This window comes from Seriola aureovittata, chromosome 9 (genome assembly GCF_021018895.1).
Source record: "Seriola aureovittata isolate HTS-2021-v1 ecotype China chromosome 9, ASM2101889v1, whole genome shotgun sequence".
In the NCBI taxonomy this organism is placed as follows: Eukaryota; Metazoa; Chordata; class Actinopteri; order Carangiformes; family Carangidae; genus Seriola; species Seriola aureovittata.
Window position 1 is genome coordinate 25,500,784 of NC_079372.1, and position 17,579 is coordinate 25,518,362.

The following is a 17,579-nucleotide window of genomic DNA, read 5'->3' on the forward strand; positions in this document are numbered from 1 at the left end:
TACTAACATATAGTATTTTGTATGTATCAGATGGTTTAGGGGGGCTAGAGCCCTCCATTAAACTCCCATTTAGTTTTATGCTTTTATTTTGAAGGCATGTCTTCCAAACAGGAAGTTGTGTTCCTCACTGCTCACGGATGTGGGATTTTTGGGAATCTTTTCCGGAATGGTGAAGTGACGTCACAGAGACAGGTGTTGTCCAGATGTTTCGGTTTGTTGGATATTTTTTAAAGCAAAAGTTACAAAAATTTACAAGTTCCAGGTTCTCAAAAAGAAATGTTTGCTAATTTTCTGATATCTATATGTCTGGGTTTAGATTGCTGGTTGGACCAAACTAGATATTAGAAGACGTCACCTTGGAGCTGGTAAAAGGCAAAGTCCAAAGTTTAAGTGGAAATGGACCAGTATATATACTCTGAAGTAAATGGGAAATGAGGAACAGGTGAGTAGGAGGGGAGGAGTCATTTGGCTGGAAGGTGTGAGGGGCTGGGGTTACTGCACGACAGGTGGCTGTGGCTGAAATGACAGGAGAGTCAGTGATTGTTGGCAAATGACTGAATGAAGACGACTGTGACAAGTACTTTAAATAAGATGTGTTGTACTAAGAAATAGATACACAAACTAAAACAATAATAAATAATCATTAAACTCTGACACACCTCTGCAATCTCAAATGATATTGTACTTTATTGGTTCCAATTCATTAACTGTACAACCAATGAATACACAATGAACCTGTGGCTCTTGGGTCCCATGGGGGTCAAGGGCCCCCAGGGCAGTTGCCTGCTTTTCCCAGTTGGCAATCCAGCTTTGCTCTACACACACAAACGCCAACACCCAAACATGTCAGGTGACCATAATCAGATGTATTTAATCTATAGATCTATCAAACGAAACCAGTATCTCTGTCCTGCATTGTGCACAGACACCAGTTTAAAAAACAAACACAAGAAAAGTGTTTCAACATAGTTTTAACTCTTTAATTCCCACACACAGAAAGCTCCTGCAGTGAGAGCTGATTTTTCTAAAAAATAAATAAATAAATAAAAATGTTCAGCGCCAAATAAAACCACAAACCATTCAATCACATCTGGTGTCCAACATCACCAGATCAAACTGGTCAAACTGGATGCCTGGGTCTTGACTGGATCTATCAGTGTCTGTTTCTGAATGTTTTTCAAGGTGCTAGGCTATATGTAAGTTCTATGTAAGTTCTTCAGAATTACTACATTTTGTTAACGTAAAACACTATAATGCTGTGACAATCATCACAACATATTTCTGCACCCATACCTAAAAGTAATATCACTACAACTACTCCTACTATTCTGCTGATCCTGTACTTTTTAGAAGTTCGGCTGTAGGAACTAAAACTTTTTTTGACCTCTATTGCTAATACTGCAACTAATGCGCTTTCTTTTCCAAACATCTTTTATCACTTTCCCTCTTAGTACTAATACTAGTTCTACAACAACTACAACTACAACTAAATTAATGAGTACTGCTGCTGCTGCTCCAAATACTTCCTCTTCTTCACTACAGTATTCCTACTTTCTGCTAATGCTACTTAAAGTCAAAAACCTAAAGCTAAAAAAAGTGTAAAAGGCAACAGCTTCTGTTAAAAAAAAACAAAAACAAAAAAAACTTAAACTATTTATTCTCACTAAGTTTTCAAAATAAAATATCCCTATATAAGTGTTTTTCCCTTTAGACACTCTGATCCAGAGTAGATCTGTTCCTCTCTTGTCCACAGAGCACAGAGGTGCTGATGTATTACTAAAACTGCAGTAACTCTGGAGGAACAGAGGCTCTGAGGTTCTCAGTCTCACAGCAGCGCTGAGCTGATGAAACCAACTGTGGAGTGAAGTGCGTCTTTTTCTTTATCTCTTCAGCAGAACTTCATCTCCAGACGCTTCTCTCCTTCCACTACTTCTTCTTGTGGAGGGGGTTTAACCAGGAGAAGCAGAAACTGGGTCGACGAGGAGCATCGCTGAGGGTGAAGGAGGAGGGCGACGAGGAAGAGGAGGAGGAGAGGGGAGGACTAGTCTTAGCAGGACTCCCGGTCTCAGTCTCCATCTGGAGCAGAGATGGACAGCGGTTAGGTTTACATGAATGTCCATGACTCAGTGTCACCAGGACAAGTATTTATTGTAAGTATTAGAAGTAAACTATTGACTGACTGATTTCGCAAAACAACTAAATATAGACACAACCGCAAAGAGACACAAAATTACTATAAAGAGATACCAAACAACCACAAAGAGATGGAATACAACTAAATATAGATGCAAAACAACCACAAAAAGATGCAAAAAGACTAAAAAGAGATGCAAAATGAGCACAAACAGGTGCAAAACAACTAAATAGACACAAAATGACTACAAATAGACATAAAACAACTAGATATAGTAACAAAACAACCACAAATGGTCTATTTCAGTTTGGGGGGCTTGCTGTTTGGTAGAAGGACTGGGGGTCCTTTTACATGACAGTAGCCCAGTGGCCTGTTGTCTCATAATCTGTCCATTGTAATATTGTGTCACCTCACCTGACAGATTGTGTCTCTTCTTTTTAACGCTGACAGAGGTTATTGAAGCTCAGTAAACTAGTTTAGACACCACTGGTCTATTAAGTGTTACACAGTTTGATTGGAAGACACAGAAATACTCAACATAAAATGACCCACCTTCTTGTGTACTATCAGTATTCCCCGTATTTCAGTGAGTGTAGTTTTTGCTCCAAACTGACATTTGAGATGATATTGATATTTTCACCGAAGACACATTTCACATGATCCTCTACAGTGTATTCAAATACAACAAAGAGCAGCTATTCACATGCTGCGTGCAACAATCTGTGCACACGCAGACAAAAAGAAATGAAATTTCCACGAACATGCCAAAAGAACTCATGGAGCGTGAAGCACAGGCGTATGTTAGTGTTGCTGGAGAACAAAAACAGCAAGAATTATGTTATTAAAAATACTAAAAAGCTGTTAATAGATTCAGATTATTCATCTATTTGTTTGCTAAGTTGCTTCGCTTTATTTTATTTTAAATGGGAATAGAAAAAAATAGAAATAGAAAAAGTCTTTACTGGCTTTGACCTATGCCTGATTGTGAACTGTAATTACACAGTTTAGCCACAAGGTGTCAGCAGAGACAAGAGTAAACTGCTGTTGTCAGAGCTGAAGGGACATCAAATAAGGATTTCAGGTTTGTTTTTGTGTTATTTCACCTACAGTGGTTTTTATTTTTTATCTATAATGAAAATAAAAATAAAAATAAAAAATCATGTCCATTTTTTTGGACTTATTCTTCTACATCCTTGTCTCTGTGGGGATCAGTATACATTTGTCATGAAAAGAAAAATATGTTACTATAAAGTCTTCTTTTAATTTATTCTTCTTTTCGTCTTCATTTCATCTTTACATATTATTATGAAGTAGTAGGATAGTAGTAAGAGCAGCAGTAGTGGCAGTAGGTCAGTTTAACTCAAGTCAAAATACACATGAAGCAATTTGTATAAAGAAAAATATTTTACAAAAAAAGGCTTGAAATAAGTAAAGCCACGCCAGTCATTAATCTGCATCACGTTCATGTCAACATTCATCAGCATAGCCGTTTTTATTTTCATAAATCAGCATCTAAGTTTGAAAAGAAACACTTAAATCAGGAGCTCCAAACGCAGTTATTCTGTTTCTTTGTTTGCCTGTTTTCTTCAGAATAAAAGCCTTGAACAGCACTTCCTGGTGGAGCAAGCAGGTGTGTGTACCTGAGCTGCGCAGCAGTGAGGATGGGTGTGTCTCCTGCCGGTGTTATGTGCAAATGAAGCAGCCGATGTAAACCCAAACCCTCTGCAGGATGACCAGGAAGGCCAACAGGTAGAAGAGCAGAGTGACAGCCTGGAGAGGGATGGAGGGATGGAAAAGAGAGAGAGAGGCAGATGAAAGAGATTGCAGATTCCCGGAGGGAAGCGGGAAGAGACGGGGGAGAGAAAGGATGAAGTGATGAGGGAAAGGGGCGAGAAAAGTGGTAAAGGTGAGGTGATGAAAAGATTCGGGGTGAAGGAGGGACAGAAAGAGATGGAGAGATGATGCTGCAACAAAAAGACTCTAATGAGTAGAATTTTTGGGAAAGAAGGAAGGAACTCATCTAATCAAACAAACAAAGTACTGTAGTGAAGTACTTTTACTTTCTTTTTATTGTTGTATTTTGTACTTTATACTTCAGCTCCACTGCATTTCAGAGGGAAATTTTGTACTCTTGTACGCTAAGATAAGTTTCTAAAATACATTTTATTGCTAATGATTGAACCAGTGGTTTCCAACCTTTTTGGCTTGTGGCCCAAAACAAAAAAAACAGTGAGTTGTTGGTTTTCTGAAAACACTTAAGTAGGATTTAAATACAGAACTCGTAACAGTGTATTTTTACATTGTTGTATTGATGCTTTTCTTCAAGCAACAGATGAGAAAACTTCTTCCACACTGTTGCAGAAGTGTCTGGCGACTAAACTCTTTGTTTTGAGACATTGTTAAATTCAATCAACAAGGTTTATTTTCACTGAAATTGGGTCAATTTTTTTAATTAGAGGGTAAAATATATATTTGAAATAGTTTTCTCTTTGTCCTTCCTTCCTCCTTCCCAACAGCACAGACACCTAGAGGAAAGAGCTGAAGCAGCTGCGGCAGAGTTTTTTCGAAAAAGTGACTCTGCAAAACAGAAACAGCAACAATCAAGAATAAGAGAAGAAGAGCAGAAAGACAGTGTGGAGGTGTAGCCACATCAGCAGGTGGATAAACAGTGAAAGAGCCTGGTTGATGATGGCATCCATGATGATGATGATGATGATGATGACGACGGTAAAACCAGGCAACACTGACCTGGAGAGAGACACAGGGGGTTATTTTCTCTTCACTTTCAGTATCACTTTTTTCCATTATGGCGTTTAAGTCTTCAGGTTCCTCGCTCTCTTCCTCATCCTCCTGTTTATTTTCTGCAAACACTGAACTACCAGCCTCAAGCTCTGCATCTCCACCCCCCTGTATCAAGCTATCTGCACTCTCCACACCATCATCTTCTGCATCCAGGGTGTCATTTTTCACTCTCGAGCTCTCCTCCCTCGTCGCCACAGCTTCCTTCTCTAACCCAGAGACATCATTCCTCAGCGCCTCACTACTTTCGTCAGACCGAACGCTCCCTTTATCCATCACCTCAGCTTCAAAATCATCTTTTTCTTCCAGCCCTGAAGCACAGTTAAGACCTAAAACATCTTCCTCAAGCTGCTCTCTTTCTTCTGCATCCTCTACCCTTCCATCACTGAGCTTAAAGTTGTCTTTATCCTTCCCTGAACTTATCTCCTCTGGTGGGATGATCAATGTAGCATCGCTATGATCAGAAAAGTTGTCCAAACGACCATCTCCAAGATCAAAACTATCCTCCACCAGAGTGAAACTTTTATCCACAGTCCCAGTTAGACACACCCAGCCCTGCATTTCCTCCTCCTCCTCCTCCTCCTCCTCCTCATTTTCCTCCTTGATTATACCAGCCCCTCCTGCTGTCTCCTGCACGAGCTTCACCTGGGGAGCAGGTATAGAAGCACTGTCTAACTCAATGGGCGTCTTACAGGGTTGAGATTGACATTCATGTAGAGGAGGCTGATTTGGGGAGAGGGCATGTCCTGAGGGAGGCTGGTTTGGGTGAGACGTGACCTGTTGCTGCATCTGAGCTTCAGGCCGGAGCTGTGAGTCCTGACTCCATGGAGGTTGTGGTTGGATCTGGAGGTCAGACTCAGCCTCTACTGCGTCATACACCTCGGCCTGGGCCCAGGCCTCTGAATAAGCGTGGCTAAGACTGCGCCGGCTGCCTGGTTTGTACCAGCTGGGGTAAAACGTAGCATCTGTTGCCTCCTTCATCTGGATTTCTTCTTCTTCTTCATCATCGTATTGTTTTTCGTCTGTCTCTCTCTGTGCCGTCCAATCACCTGCATCACTTTCTGCCCTTCCTCCCTCACACTGATATGTGAAGGAAGACAGATAAAGGAGCATTCAGATGGTTTAACACGTTTTAGCCCATTTAACTATTATTGACCATTTTCCAAAGCCTGGATGTTTGTAGATGGATTTTCATCCTTACAGGCTGCACATGGTTCATGTTCAGGACTTACATCCTTTAGGCTGCGTTCAGAGTCAAACTTGTACTTGTATATTATATATTCTTTAAACTTTTACAAGTCTCTACATCAGACATGTTGTGCGGAAGGCGACCATCTATTCTCAGAAATGCAGCACTGTGGGGAGATCTGAAAAAGCTCCTGCTCAAAGCTGCAGCACCAAGTAACAATAGTTATTTCACAGCATCTGTACACATGTGGTCCACTGCTTTATGTGAAGGACTACTTGCAGCAAATTTCAGTGATGTAATACACACACAAATAGTATTTAATGGGCTCAGTGGTCCTTTAAATAGCCTGCATGAGGAAAAGCAGAATTTCACCTCTGAGAGACTGAAGGACAGAAAGCTGTGAAGGAGGTAAAGTGTCAAGAGAAGGTTTGTTTAGTTCAGTGGTTCTCAAACTTTTTCACATCAAGGACCTAAACTGGCCCAAATTAGACCGTGGTCCCCCAGCTTGAAACCCAAGACTGAAATAGTAACACATTCTGTCACTGTGATACTTGTGAATGGAAATATAGTGAAAATAAATTATTCCTTTTTGCTGGGGTCCCCAAACCCTACTTTGAAAACCACTGGTTTAGTTCATTTCCATAAATGTAACATTAATGTGCTGAACCACTTGAGCCACTGGGGGTGTCCCTCATTTAGTGATTACATATTGAGCTCAATTCCATGTTAAAATCATCTTCTGGTGGTTATGATTATGAATATATTTACTTTATTTTTTCCTCACTGCAGGTGTGGTACTGTACCTGTTGCGTGCTCATTCCCTCCTGATGTTCACAGATGTTCGCCTCTTTAACAGAGTCAGCAGCTGCACATCCCTCATCTCTCTCCTCCTCCCTCTTGTTCTTAATCCGACCTAATCCCTCATCGTTCAAGTCTGCGTCGTCGGTCTCTGGCTGCAGATCTGCCTCCACAGAGTTTCTTGACAGTCCTGGAGCTGCTGGCATCAGGGCCGGTGTTGGTGCTGCTGTCTGAACTGGTTCCGCTGGTGCTGATATCAGTGCTGGGGTTGTGTCTTTAACTGGTCCTACAGCAGAGTCCAGGTTCTGGGCGGAGGTTTCCTGATGGTGTTTTGGTTCACTGGGCTCTTTGGGTTCTTCTGGCTCTGGTTCATCCTCTGGTTCCTCCACAGCTGAGGAGAGACAACAAAAGTCGTTCATGCTGACTGTCATTAAAACTTTAACAAGATTAAATATTTATGTTCCAGGACTCACTTCACATGTAGCAGTCTTTGGTGTTTCAGTATGTATTTGTCTTTCAGATAATGTGCTTTTAGCTTTTTCACAAGTTGTACTCGCCTCAGTCTGAACTAACAAATCAGAAGATTTACTGGATTTTTCTGTGTTAGTGCTTAGGAGGGTTCATCAGTTCTTGTATGAAGCTCTCTTTCATTTAAACCTTCCAAGTCCACGTTAAAACATCCATCTTAAATGGAACTGTTAACCAGCGCCGACAGTTTTACGTGAACAGCCACTGTAGAGTCTGGATCTTTCTCTCAGCTCTGGCTGTTGGTGCTGACATGCTTTCAAATGGAAACTGACTTTCTGTTGATGTCAGTTATAACGAGTTCCAGACAAACAGCATAAGACCGATAACACAAATCAGAAATAGACAGAAAATGATAAAATTGTGAATAAAATTTCTCATAAAATCATGAATAAATCCTAAACAGCAGATGTCTAAAACCATAAAAATAAACAAGATCTAATGAAAAATATCATGAGAAGATGGGAGCATCTGGCTTTACAATCACTGAGTCATTGGTACTGATCAATAAAACTCAGCTTCTTGTATCTTGGTTATTTAGTGTGTGTGAGTGGAGATCATCTTCTTCACTGGCTCTTAACTGCAGTGGCGACAAACTATTTTTGGACCAGGCTCATCATAGACCTGAAATCCAAAAAAAACCCTGAGGAGATCAGGTTACCCTGTGTGTATTACATCTGCACTCTACACGTCTTTATAAACACACCAAGCATTTTGAATAATCTAAATTGTGCTTTTCTTGATGGTGATTTTGCTGTAGCTCAATTTCTTCCAATGCAAATTAATTGGAAACTTCTAAAAAATAAAGTTTCATATCACAAATAAAGTCTTTTTTTCTTACCTTTAATAAAGTCTATGCTCTTCAGAGCTCGCTCCTGTCTGCTGAAGTTAAATTTGTAGTCGCTAATATTCTCATATCCTGGTGTCAGCATCTCGGTCGGACACGAGCTGGTCGCTGCGATCACTCTGAGGATGGGAGAAAACAAAGCTCAGGGAGGAATGAATGAAAAAATGAATAAAAAGAAAAGTAATAGCGGTGGAGGGGAGGGAGGGGAAAACATTAAGGCAGGCAGCTGATTTTGATAAACAAATAATTCAGTGTACACAATATCGATCCAAGTCGAAGACATGCACGAACTGAACAGAGGATCTGATCATATATAAAACAACAATACTCACTTTGTGATCAGCTCTCTTGAATTCTGGCGGGGGGAAGAGAAGAGAGAAATTCAGAGACAGATTTTATCATTCTGACTATGATTAAGACTTGATTAAATCTGTGCACACACCTAAAAAAACAAATGATGCATGCACAAAGAAGAAGCCGCAGTATTTAATTGAAGTGTCAAGTATTGGCCAAGCTCCAAAAGCACTAGACACTACACTTCCCATGATGCAACAACTCTGTTACATCTCTTCATCAGACCCTCTGTGTGTGATAAAAGCCTTTCTTTGAAGCTCCACTCATGATTTTCTCAGACTTTAGGAAGCACCTCCAGAGACGGACCAGCACTCTACATGAGCTGATGCTGAGCTCATTCACGGACTCTTTCATACAGGCATAAATCTAACTTGACTTTTAACTTTTTTATTCTGATGATAATATCTTATATACCACAGACTCTCCTCCTGATCTGACATTTCAAATCTACAGTCAGCTTTTCATACACTGCAGACCTGCCCACCTGCACAAAAGCAGCCATGTCCGGCTCCTCCATGCTGCTCGCTGCTCTCTCCATCAGCTTGGCGTTGGCCTCCACACTGTCTCCATAGCAACGCACCAACGCCTGGGCGTGGCCTGTCTTCTCCTCCTGCTCGGAGCTGATTCGCTGTGTCATCGCCTTGAAGGTGACGATGCAAAGATGATGATGATGATGATGACGATGGTGACAATGTTTCATCTACCACTACATTTACAAGTAGTGTTACAGCTGCTACTACTACATACTGCAGAATATATACGTTTAATGTACTACACAGATATTTACCATGTGCTGTCAGCATGCAAGATCCTAATCTACAATTAGACTTTTTGTATTTTATTATATTACATTATATACTGTATATACTATATGTTTCTGTGAGAACTGCTACTTCTACTCCTACATTTGTCAGTAGTATTGCAGTACGGCAGTGGCCAATATTACTGCTATTACAACTGTAGTGACACTTAACAGTGGATGAGAGTGAAGTCAAAGAGAAGACCAAACTCTGACCTTGTGCCTCTCGTCCAGGATGGAGACCATGCGGCTGAACTTGTCACACACACTCTGTTTCTGAGCCTTACAGTTCTCCTGTAGTCGAGCACAAAACAAGACACATGCGTTCAAAGTGAGTGTCTTCACACGATATATAAGCAAAATACCGTATGCACAACACTAAAAACAAAATGTGAAGTGTTCCTCATGATGTGAAAAACAGTGTCAGTACATAAAAGTAATCTATGAAACTGCAAATAGCCAGAATAAGAAAGAGGAAGCTGAGACAGATTCTTCTTAAAGGAATATCAAGTAAATATTGGTTGCACGCTAAACGATATTGAGATGTTGATGAGACTTTTGTTAAGACTCTATGAGAATTTGCTTGTATTTGTTGCCATGGTAACATCCACACACCTCTATGTTTCTGCAGGTCTCCTCCAGCTCATCGATCAGAGCCTGGATTTTATCGTTGACCGCCACCAGAGAACTGACTCCCCCGCTCAGCTCATCCTGACAAAATAAAGGAAATGATTTCTTATTTAAAGGTTGCAGTGAACTTCTGATTAAAGGTCCAAAATGTCACATTTTAACCTCCATTTATCCTCATCTATAAATGTATTTTTTTACTCTTATTTTATTGGTTTTATTATTACATTTTCATCTTTTATTTGTTGTGAGCAATAGTCTTACGAGCTTATCAGTATCACCCGTAAAACCCTTTGAATCGAACTAACCTGTATTAAAAGTGCTATACAAATAACGTTTATTTGTTTGTGATTGACTGATTAATATTGAGCAGTAACTTATGACTTACAGTACAAAGGTGGTATGATCCTCTAAAGGCCTGTTTTCCATTCCCAACCCATCAGACCATTAGTGTGTTATTATTTACCTTCTGCTGCTGGTAGATGTCTGTCAGAGGAGCCACCTGACAGGACTGATGAGCCCCGAACACTTTGCAGAGAGAACAGGTGGGAACCTGACAGGTGAGACAGTAGATGTTCACCCTCTCACCCTCGTGATCTGAGCATGTTGGCAGAGCGGGAGGCGGAGGAAGAGGGAGGGGGCTGGAGAGAGATGGAAGAAGAGCTGCTAGGTTATAAAAATGAGGGAGCTGAGTGTTTATATACAGTATGTTAAGTATATTTTATATCAGTTGTCGTCTCTCTTCACCTTGTGGCGTTGTCGTTGTTGCTGACTTCCTGTTTGTAGATGTCGATGATGTTCTCCACCAGCAGGTTCCGCTGAAGGCCGTAGACGCCGTGGCGATCCAGCACCACTTCGTGTCTGCAGGACGGACAGCGGAAACGGCCGCTGTTCACCATCATGGTGGTCCGAGCCTGGAACAGGGAGGGCTGCACAGAGAGAGCAAATATAAACAGAACAGTGATGGTTTCTACATCAGCTGTGTGTCTCCGTCTGCCTTTCAACACCCAGCAGTTGGAGTTTGTTGTCATACAGCACAGCTGCATGCTGGGATTTTAATAATTATCATCAGTCAGTGTCACTGGTGGAGAATGTATAAAATCTTCCAAACATTTCCTGGTGAAGTCAGAGCTGCTACTGAAAACCCCCTGTTCCCCATCCAGCATGTAAACACCCTGAAGCGCACACACACACACACACACACACACACACACACACACACACACACACACACACACACACACACACACACACAGTGACCTTATCTTGCTGACTTAATCTCTAAATGAAGTAAAAATATGTCAGACACCTCTGTTGACCTCATTCACATTGTGCTTATTTTGTCCAAGTGAGCGATCTCCCAGCAGAGAGTGTTAGACAGATTTTCCCTGTTCAGGACTTGACACCTGATATTGGACACGTTCACTTGGGCTAAGGCGAGGTCATGACCACTGAGCTGTAGGATCTATATGTGAAAGACACTGGGTGTTTTTGTTTTTATGTGGGTGTCATTAACGTGCCAATGTGAAATTGCGACTTACAACAAGTAATGGAAACACTGGAATTTTGAAAAGAAAAAGGATTTATACGCTCTCATGAGGTTGTTTTTCAGACTATTCAACAAAGCAATGTTTCACAAAAGTGAAATGGAAAGACTTTTCTGCATTTAAGTCACATTACATGACTTGCAAACTATTATCTCCCAAAAAACCCTGACGCATGGTCACTGTCAGACACAAAGGTGTTTGCCTTTCCGCCTTTGAATAAATACAACAACAACTATCGTGGTGGATGCCGTCGTCCCAACACTAAGCAGATGCTGTGAATCCGTCGCCATGTTGAATTGGTATCGTGAGAGGAGAAAACCCAGCACAGACATGAGAACAGTATCAACGATCTTATCTAACTCATAAACAGAGTTTCCAAAACATTAAACGTTCCCTTAGTGTTTAAAATGCCACTGTTCTCTATGAATAAGGTTTCCAAAAGGAGTAGGAGTTCAGGAATGGGCCGGTGCTTTAACATCAGATGTGGATGGAAAATTAAATTACAACAGCAACAGAAAACAAGAGATCACAAGAGAAAACTCCAGAAGTGGAAACCAATTAGAGAATTGAGCGTTTTGGGGGGAACAGAAAAGCAGAGAGACAAACAGACGAGTGAAGAAAAGGACGGATGAGCGGAGAGACAGAGGGAAGGTTAGAGGGGTAAAGAGTCCTGAAATAGAGGCCTTAATAAGCCTCAGCTGCTGCTGGGCCTGACTGAGGGATCAGAGCTGGTCAGACGGGGGGCTGGTAGAGACACAAACACAGAGGGCTGACGCTGACCGGGAGCACCTTGCCATTTTATGCTCCGACCCAGCGGTCTGGTTTTATTTAAAACCCATATCACCCGCGTCCGACACACTGACATGAGAACCGACTGTTTACTTGTCGCGTAATACATCCCAGATCCTGACGCGTGACACTGTTACAAAATAATATTTACTTTATCTGAGTGGTCATGATGTTTTGACTCATCAGAGGCAGGTTAGCTGTCTGTTCCATGTCTTTGCGCTAAGCTAAGCTAACTGTCTTTTAAAAGTCCCTGTGTTATGCAAGAGCAAGTGTAGTTCTAAACCACTGCAGTGCACCTTTAATCCTGAGCCCGTGCACTGATTTGTAAACAGCAACCATGTCATTTCATTAAATCCCAAACCTGCAGTAAACCAGTTTGACCTGGTGTGGACTGAGGGAGTGGAGGGTGCAGATCAGCAGGACTGACGTGGGCAGGTGAAAACTAAATCTTTTTATTGCATGTACGCCGATGTCTGTGTGCGTTTGTGTGAGTGTGTTTCGCAGGGCAGACCTCTCAGTGTCAAAGGTCATGAACATGAGCATAACGGTGGGGGCGGAGCCTGTTGGGTTTCCATCTCAAAAACCATGCACATGCAAAAACACACATGGAAACACATGTTTATGCAAGATCACACACACAGACACACACACACACACAAACACATGTGGAAAGCGTTTTCATGTTTGTTTTCCTTTCTAAAGAAATGTTGTTAGAATAGCTGTGTGTGTGTGTGTGTGTGTGTGTGTGTGTGTGTGTGTGTGTGTGTGTGTGTGTGTGTGTGTGTGTGTGTTTTGTTGATGCAGCTCAGTAAAACTACAGAGGTCAGGGATGTTAAAGGGAGCAGGATAACGAGAACCGGATCCATATTCTAAGATTCACATGGAGTCAGATCGCAATCCATACACTGAAGAAAAATCACGTGCACATGTTGTTATTACATCATTGGCGGCGTCATAGTCACTGATACATGAGCTCAGCTTGATGCCTTTTGATTTTGACTTCTTTGCAGCCTGTACAGGTCACACGTCCTTCAGTCATGCTCACCTTGTTCACCTGCCAGGACATTGTTCTCTACTCTCACTGTGCAGGTCAGAGTGGGCACCAACACAGTCTATTGGCAGCGATGGTGAACACCTGCTCTTTGATGAGGAGAGCATTACGTAAATGTGCCAAGAAGAGACCAGCAGTGAAGTGGTGTGAAAGCCGACCAGCGGAGCAGTGACAGAAGATTTTAAATCCTCTGAAGGATTCAAAGAAAAAGCATAAACATACATAACACAGAATGTACTTCTTTAGAGTGTAATAGTATATCATGTAATTATTATTACTGACTTATGAATGTGTAAGCAGAATTTTAATGCTGTAGTTGCTTGAGGTGCAGCTTTTTTAAACAACTTTAAACTATAACAGGTATTTTACCAAAGTAAAACGCTGCACTGTAAATACACTTCATTACAAGTAAAGGAAGACAAACACCAGCTGAAAACTGTCACTAACAAGGGCCAATCACTAATCTACAAAAAATGAATAAATAATTTCATAAATATCAATAAAGCCATTAGTTACTACAAATGTTGTAAATACAAAGTTATGAATTCAGTTTGTCAGTGATGCATAAGTCTTAAATAATGTCAATTTTTCTGATTTTTCATCCAGTTGTTCTTCTTTTAGTCTCGAGATATGTGTCAGTTCTTCCATTAAGAAAATTTTGTCAATGATTATTTTAGCTATCAGTCTATTGGTCCCTTGCTGAAGGTGTTACCTTCGACACTTCCTTATACTGGCTTTTTCTACTGGCTACTAACAGTATTTTAACCATATCTGTCACTTCTCATTGCACCGTGTTCAGAGAAAGGAAAGAGATAAAGAACCAAACACCTCACAGGGACATGATAACTTTAGTATTTGTTGTGGCACTTTACGATGTCCCAAAACACAGTTACTGTCTGACATTTCCAAAAGAATATGTGAGTGATCAACATCAAGTGATCCACTCATGAGTAAAGATAATGGTAAGCTATGTTTGAGCTAGTGGGTGGAGTGCAAGTTTGAACTAATTCATATACTTAATACTATACTTAATATACTGTTGGGCTGTATATTCTACGACAATGCATCTTTCATAAAATCTACAAATTGTATGTAAACTCTCAACCTCCAAATTAAAACCTTAGTAAAGCTGTCAGGTAAATGTAGCAGAGGAAAAAGTACAATACTTGCAGATACTTACAAATACTTCAGAACTTGTAAGTACATTTATAATCTCAATCTCCAAAATAACTTAACTACAGCTGTCAATATAAATCTTGTAGATTGGACGGTACATCACACACACAAACACACGCACGCACACACACACACACAATGGCAGTGAATATAGGTCAGGCAGGTGATTTTCATGTACATGAGCAAACCAGTTAAACATCCACACATCCCATTTTAGACACTGGTAATCCATTGTACTCTCACACACACACACACACACACACACACACACACACACACACACACACGCACACACGCACAAAAGTGTGTGACGAAAGATGAGTGTGTTCCTGCACATTGAATACACACATGTACAGCAGTACTGTTTGAACTGTTTGTACATACAGGGATTAGGGTTAGTCTAACCACACAACACACACACACACACACACACACACACACACACACACACACACACACACACACACACACACACACGTATATGCACATTAGCAGTGGCCTACATCATGTGTGCTGTCTCTCAGACCTGGTAGAGCTCGTTGGCACACTTCCTGCAGAGGTTGTGCTGGCAGGGCAGGATCACCACCGGTTTGTTGAACAGCTCCAGGCAGATCGGGCAGATCAGCTGTTTCTCCAGCGTCGCCAGCGCCGCCTCACGATCTGCTCCCCCGCCGCCCTGCAGGCAGCTCAGGTCCGCCGGCAGTGACATGGCCGCCCCGCCGAAGTTCACCTCTTCCTGATGTCACCAGAAAGGATTGACAGCTGCTGCAGTTAGCCTGCAAGCTTTTCACATTGTGGACCAGTAACTATAAACTGCACACACTGGAGGCACTGATGAACAATTTTCAAAATACACTTCACGTTTTCAGATTGATTTTCTCTTGGGCAGCCACTTTTATTCAGTTCCACCATAATCACTTTGAAGCTTGTTTGAAATATGTAAAAGCTGGAGGGAAACTCAGATATCTGAGAGTTGATCAACAGCTGCTAAACGAGTAACAAATGATCATATTGACATTATTGGTTTTCACTTATATAGCTTTAAAGGTCCAATAAAGGTAAACAAAGAGGTAAAAGAGGCAATGAAAGATAAAAGAATATATGGAAATATATGAAATATATAGAAAATTAAGAGAATCAACACAGGAATAAAGAAAAAGAAAGGACAAAAATGTTAAGAAATATAAAAGTTGACAACACTTTAAAACTACATAAAAACCTTTTACTTGTTTACTCACCTTCCTCTGCATCTGCTGGTGGAGGTCAGCGAAGGTTCAGTCTGTTGCCTCTGAGTTCAGTTTCTCCTGTGTCTGACTTCTCTTCTGGTCTCTCTGTTCAGTCACACACTCAGTTTGTTCAGATGTGTTTTCTCTGCAGTGTTTCTCCAGGGAGGCAGCAAATCCTCTGTCAGCACAAGTGAGATCCTGCAACCGTGTCTAGTTTTGATTTAAAAAATGTTTGTGCAGTATATGTTCCTTAAGATGAACTTCAATTAGTTGCAGTTTTATATTTCCAGGATTTAATTTACTGTAAAACTCTTGTTGAGTAAGTTCTGCCTGACGCTGCTGACTTGTACAGAGCGCAGAGGGTGACACTGTACAGTAAGTGTCAGGTCTGGAAATACCCGAGTCACTCAGTTTAATCATCAGCTGTCAGCAGGAAGAAAAGCTCTGGAAAGGAACTTTTAATATCCAGTGTCTTAGTGAGAAAAGTCACAGATGTCCACACTGATTAAGCATCCAAAGGTTGAGGTCAAGAAGTCTAATTGATGTCAGTCGGTTAAAGAAATGCAGTTTAAAGTCCGAGAGGAGAAATGGAGCAGGAGCCAGTTTGTGACCTCCTCTCAGAGCTCTCCTCTTCAGCTCCTGTGACACCGAACACTGACGCCAATTCTGCCGGGACAGGACATTTGGACGGTGTCTGTCTCTGTCTCACTCTCTTGTCTGCTTCCAATACTCTTCCTCCGTCGCTTATCAAACACTCACTTCATTCCTCTCTTTCCGCACAAGCAGCAACTGCTGCGTTTGTTTGTTCGCAGCTTTCTTGCCATCCGCAGTAGTGTGTGTGTGTGTGTGTGTGTGTGTGTGTGTGTGTGTGTGAGACAGAGAGAGAGGACACATATGGGTGTGTGTATGTGTGTGTGTCAGGTTTCAGCCCAGTGCCTCTGAAATGGTCCCAACACACATATGCACACACACACACACACACCATATCAGGCTGTGGCTGGTATGTGGACAGATTAAGACCAGGCTGTGCTCTTTCTACTGTTACACACATACATACAGAGAGAGAGAGAGAGAGAGACACACACACACACACACACACACACACACACACACACACACACACACACACAGAGACACACACACACACACACACACACACACACACACACAGACAGACAGACAGACACACACACACACACACACACACACACACAGAGAGAGACAGACACACACACACAGTTTAAATGTGCTAAATATTGCATTTTACTATTGTTTCATCATTATCACATTAACCTCACGATTTAACCTGATTATTGCATCAAGTATTAGTTTTACATTTTTCTTTAACAGCCTCATTTTATATTTATAAATACACTTTAACCATTCAATAAAGTGACTATAACATCCTAGAATGTAAGCACATATGAGGACGTGCTTTAAGTGGTAATTAATGTACAGTATTTTCAACAATTAAAACTTCTCCTCTTTTGGGGAGTGCTACTGCATATGAAAACAAGACCTTAATCCTTGTCTTAGCTTCAGGTGAGTCTCAGGCTACATTAGTCACTACTAGCATAACATGCACAAATCTCAGACTGGAGGTGGTAGAGTTGTATTGTGGGTAATGTGGGCTCCAGGATTTGTCAAGGATGAAGAATGCATGGAATAAAAGATGATATATCTCGGTTTTGATTTGATCTTTTTTTTGTCAGTCCACA

The 17,579-nt window shown here is 41.3% G+C and overlaps 1 protein-coding gene across 2 annotated transcripts; it reads right to left on the reverse strand.

The window, feature by feature from the left end:
- Positions 1–662: 662 nt before the first annotated feature.
- trim101 (tripartite motif containing 101) lies at positions 663–16,696 on the reverse strand. 2 transcript variants are annotated; one of them, XM_056383795.1, is made up of 12 exons: positions 15,874–16,696; positions 15,162–15,371; positions 10,820–11,001; positions 10,539–10,713; positions 10,061–10,156; positions 9,662–9,739; positions 9,131–9,286; positions 8,625–8,647; positions 8,287–8,411; positions 6,926–7,311; positions 3,775–3,904; positions 663–2,076 (listed from the first exon to the last, which is right to left on the reverse strand). In XM_056383795.1, exons 1-11 carry the CDS (start codon positions 15,883–15,885, stop codon positions 3,818–3,820), a joined length of 1,530 nt encoding a protein of 509 aa, XP_056239770.1. In that variant the 5' UTR covers positions 15,886–16,696; the 3' UTR covers positions 663–2,076; positions 3,775–3,817. The 2 variants fall into 2 exon arrangements, with proteins under 2 accessions (XP_056239770.1, XP_056239769.1); XM_056383794.1 differs by lacking the exons at positions 663–2,076; positions 3,775–3,904 and adding an exon at positions 3,911–6,013.
- Positions 16,697–17,579: the final 883 nt, after the last annotated feature.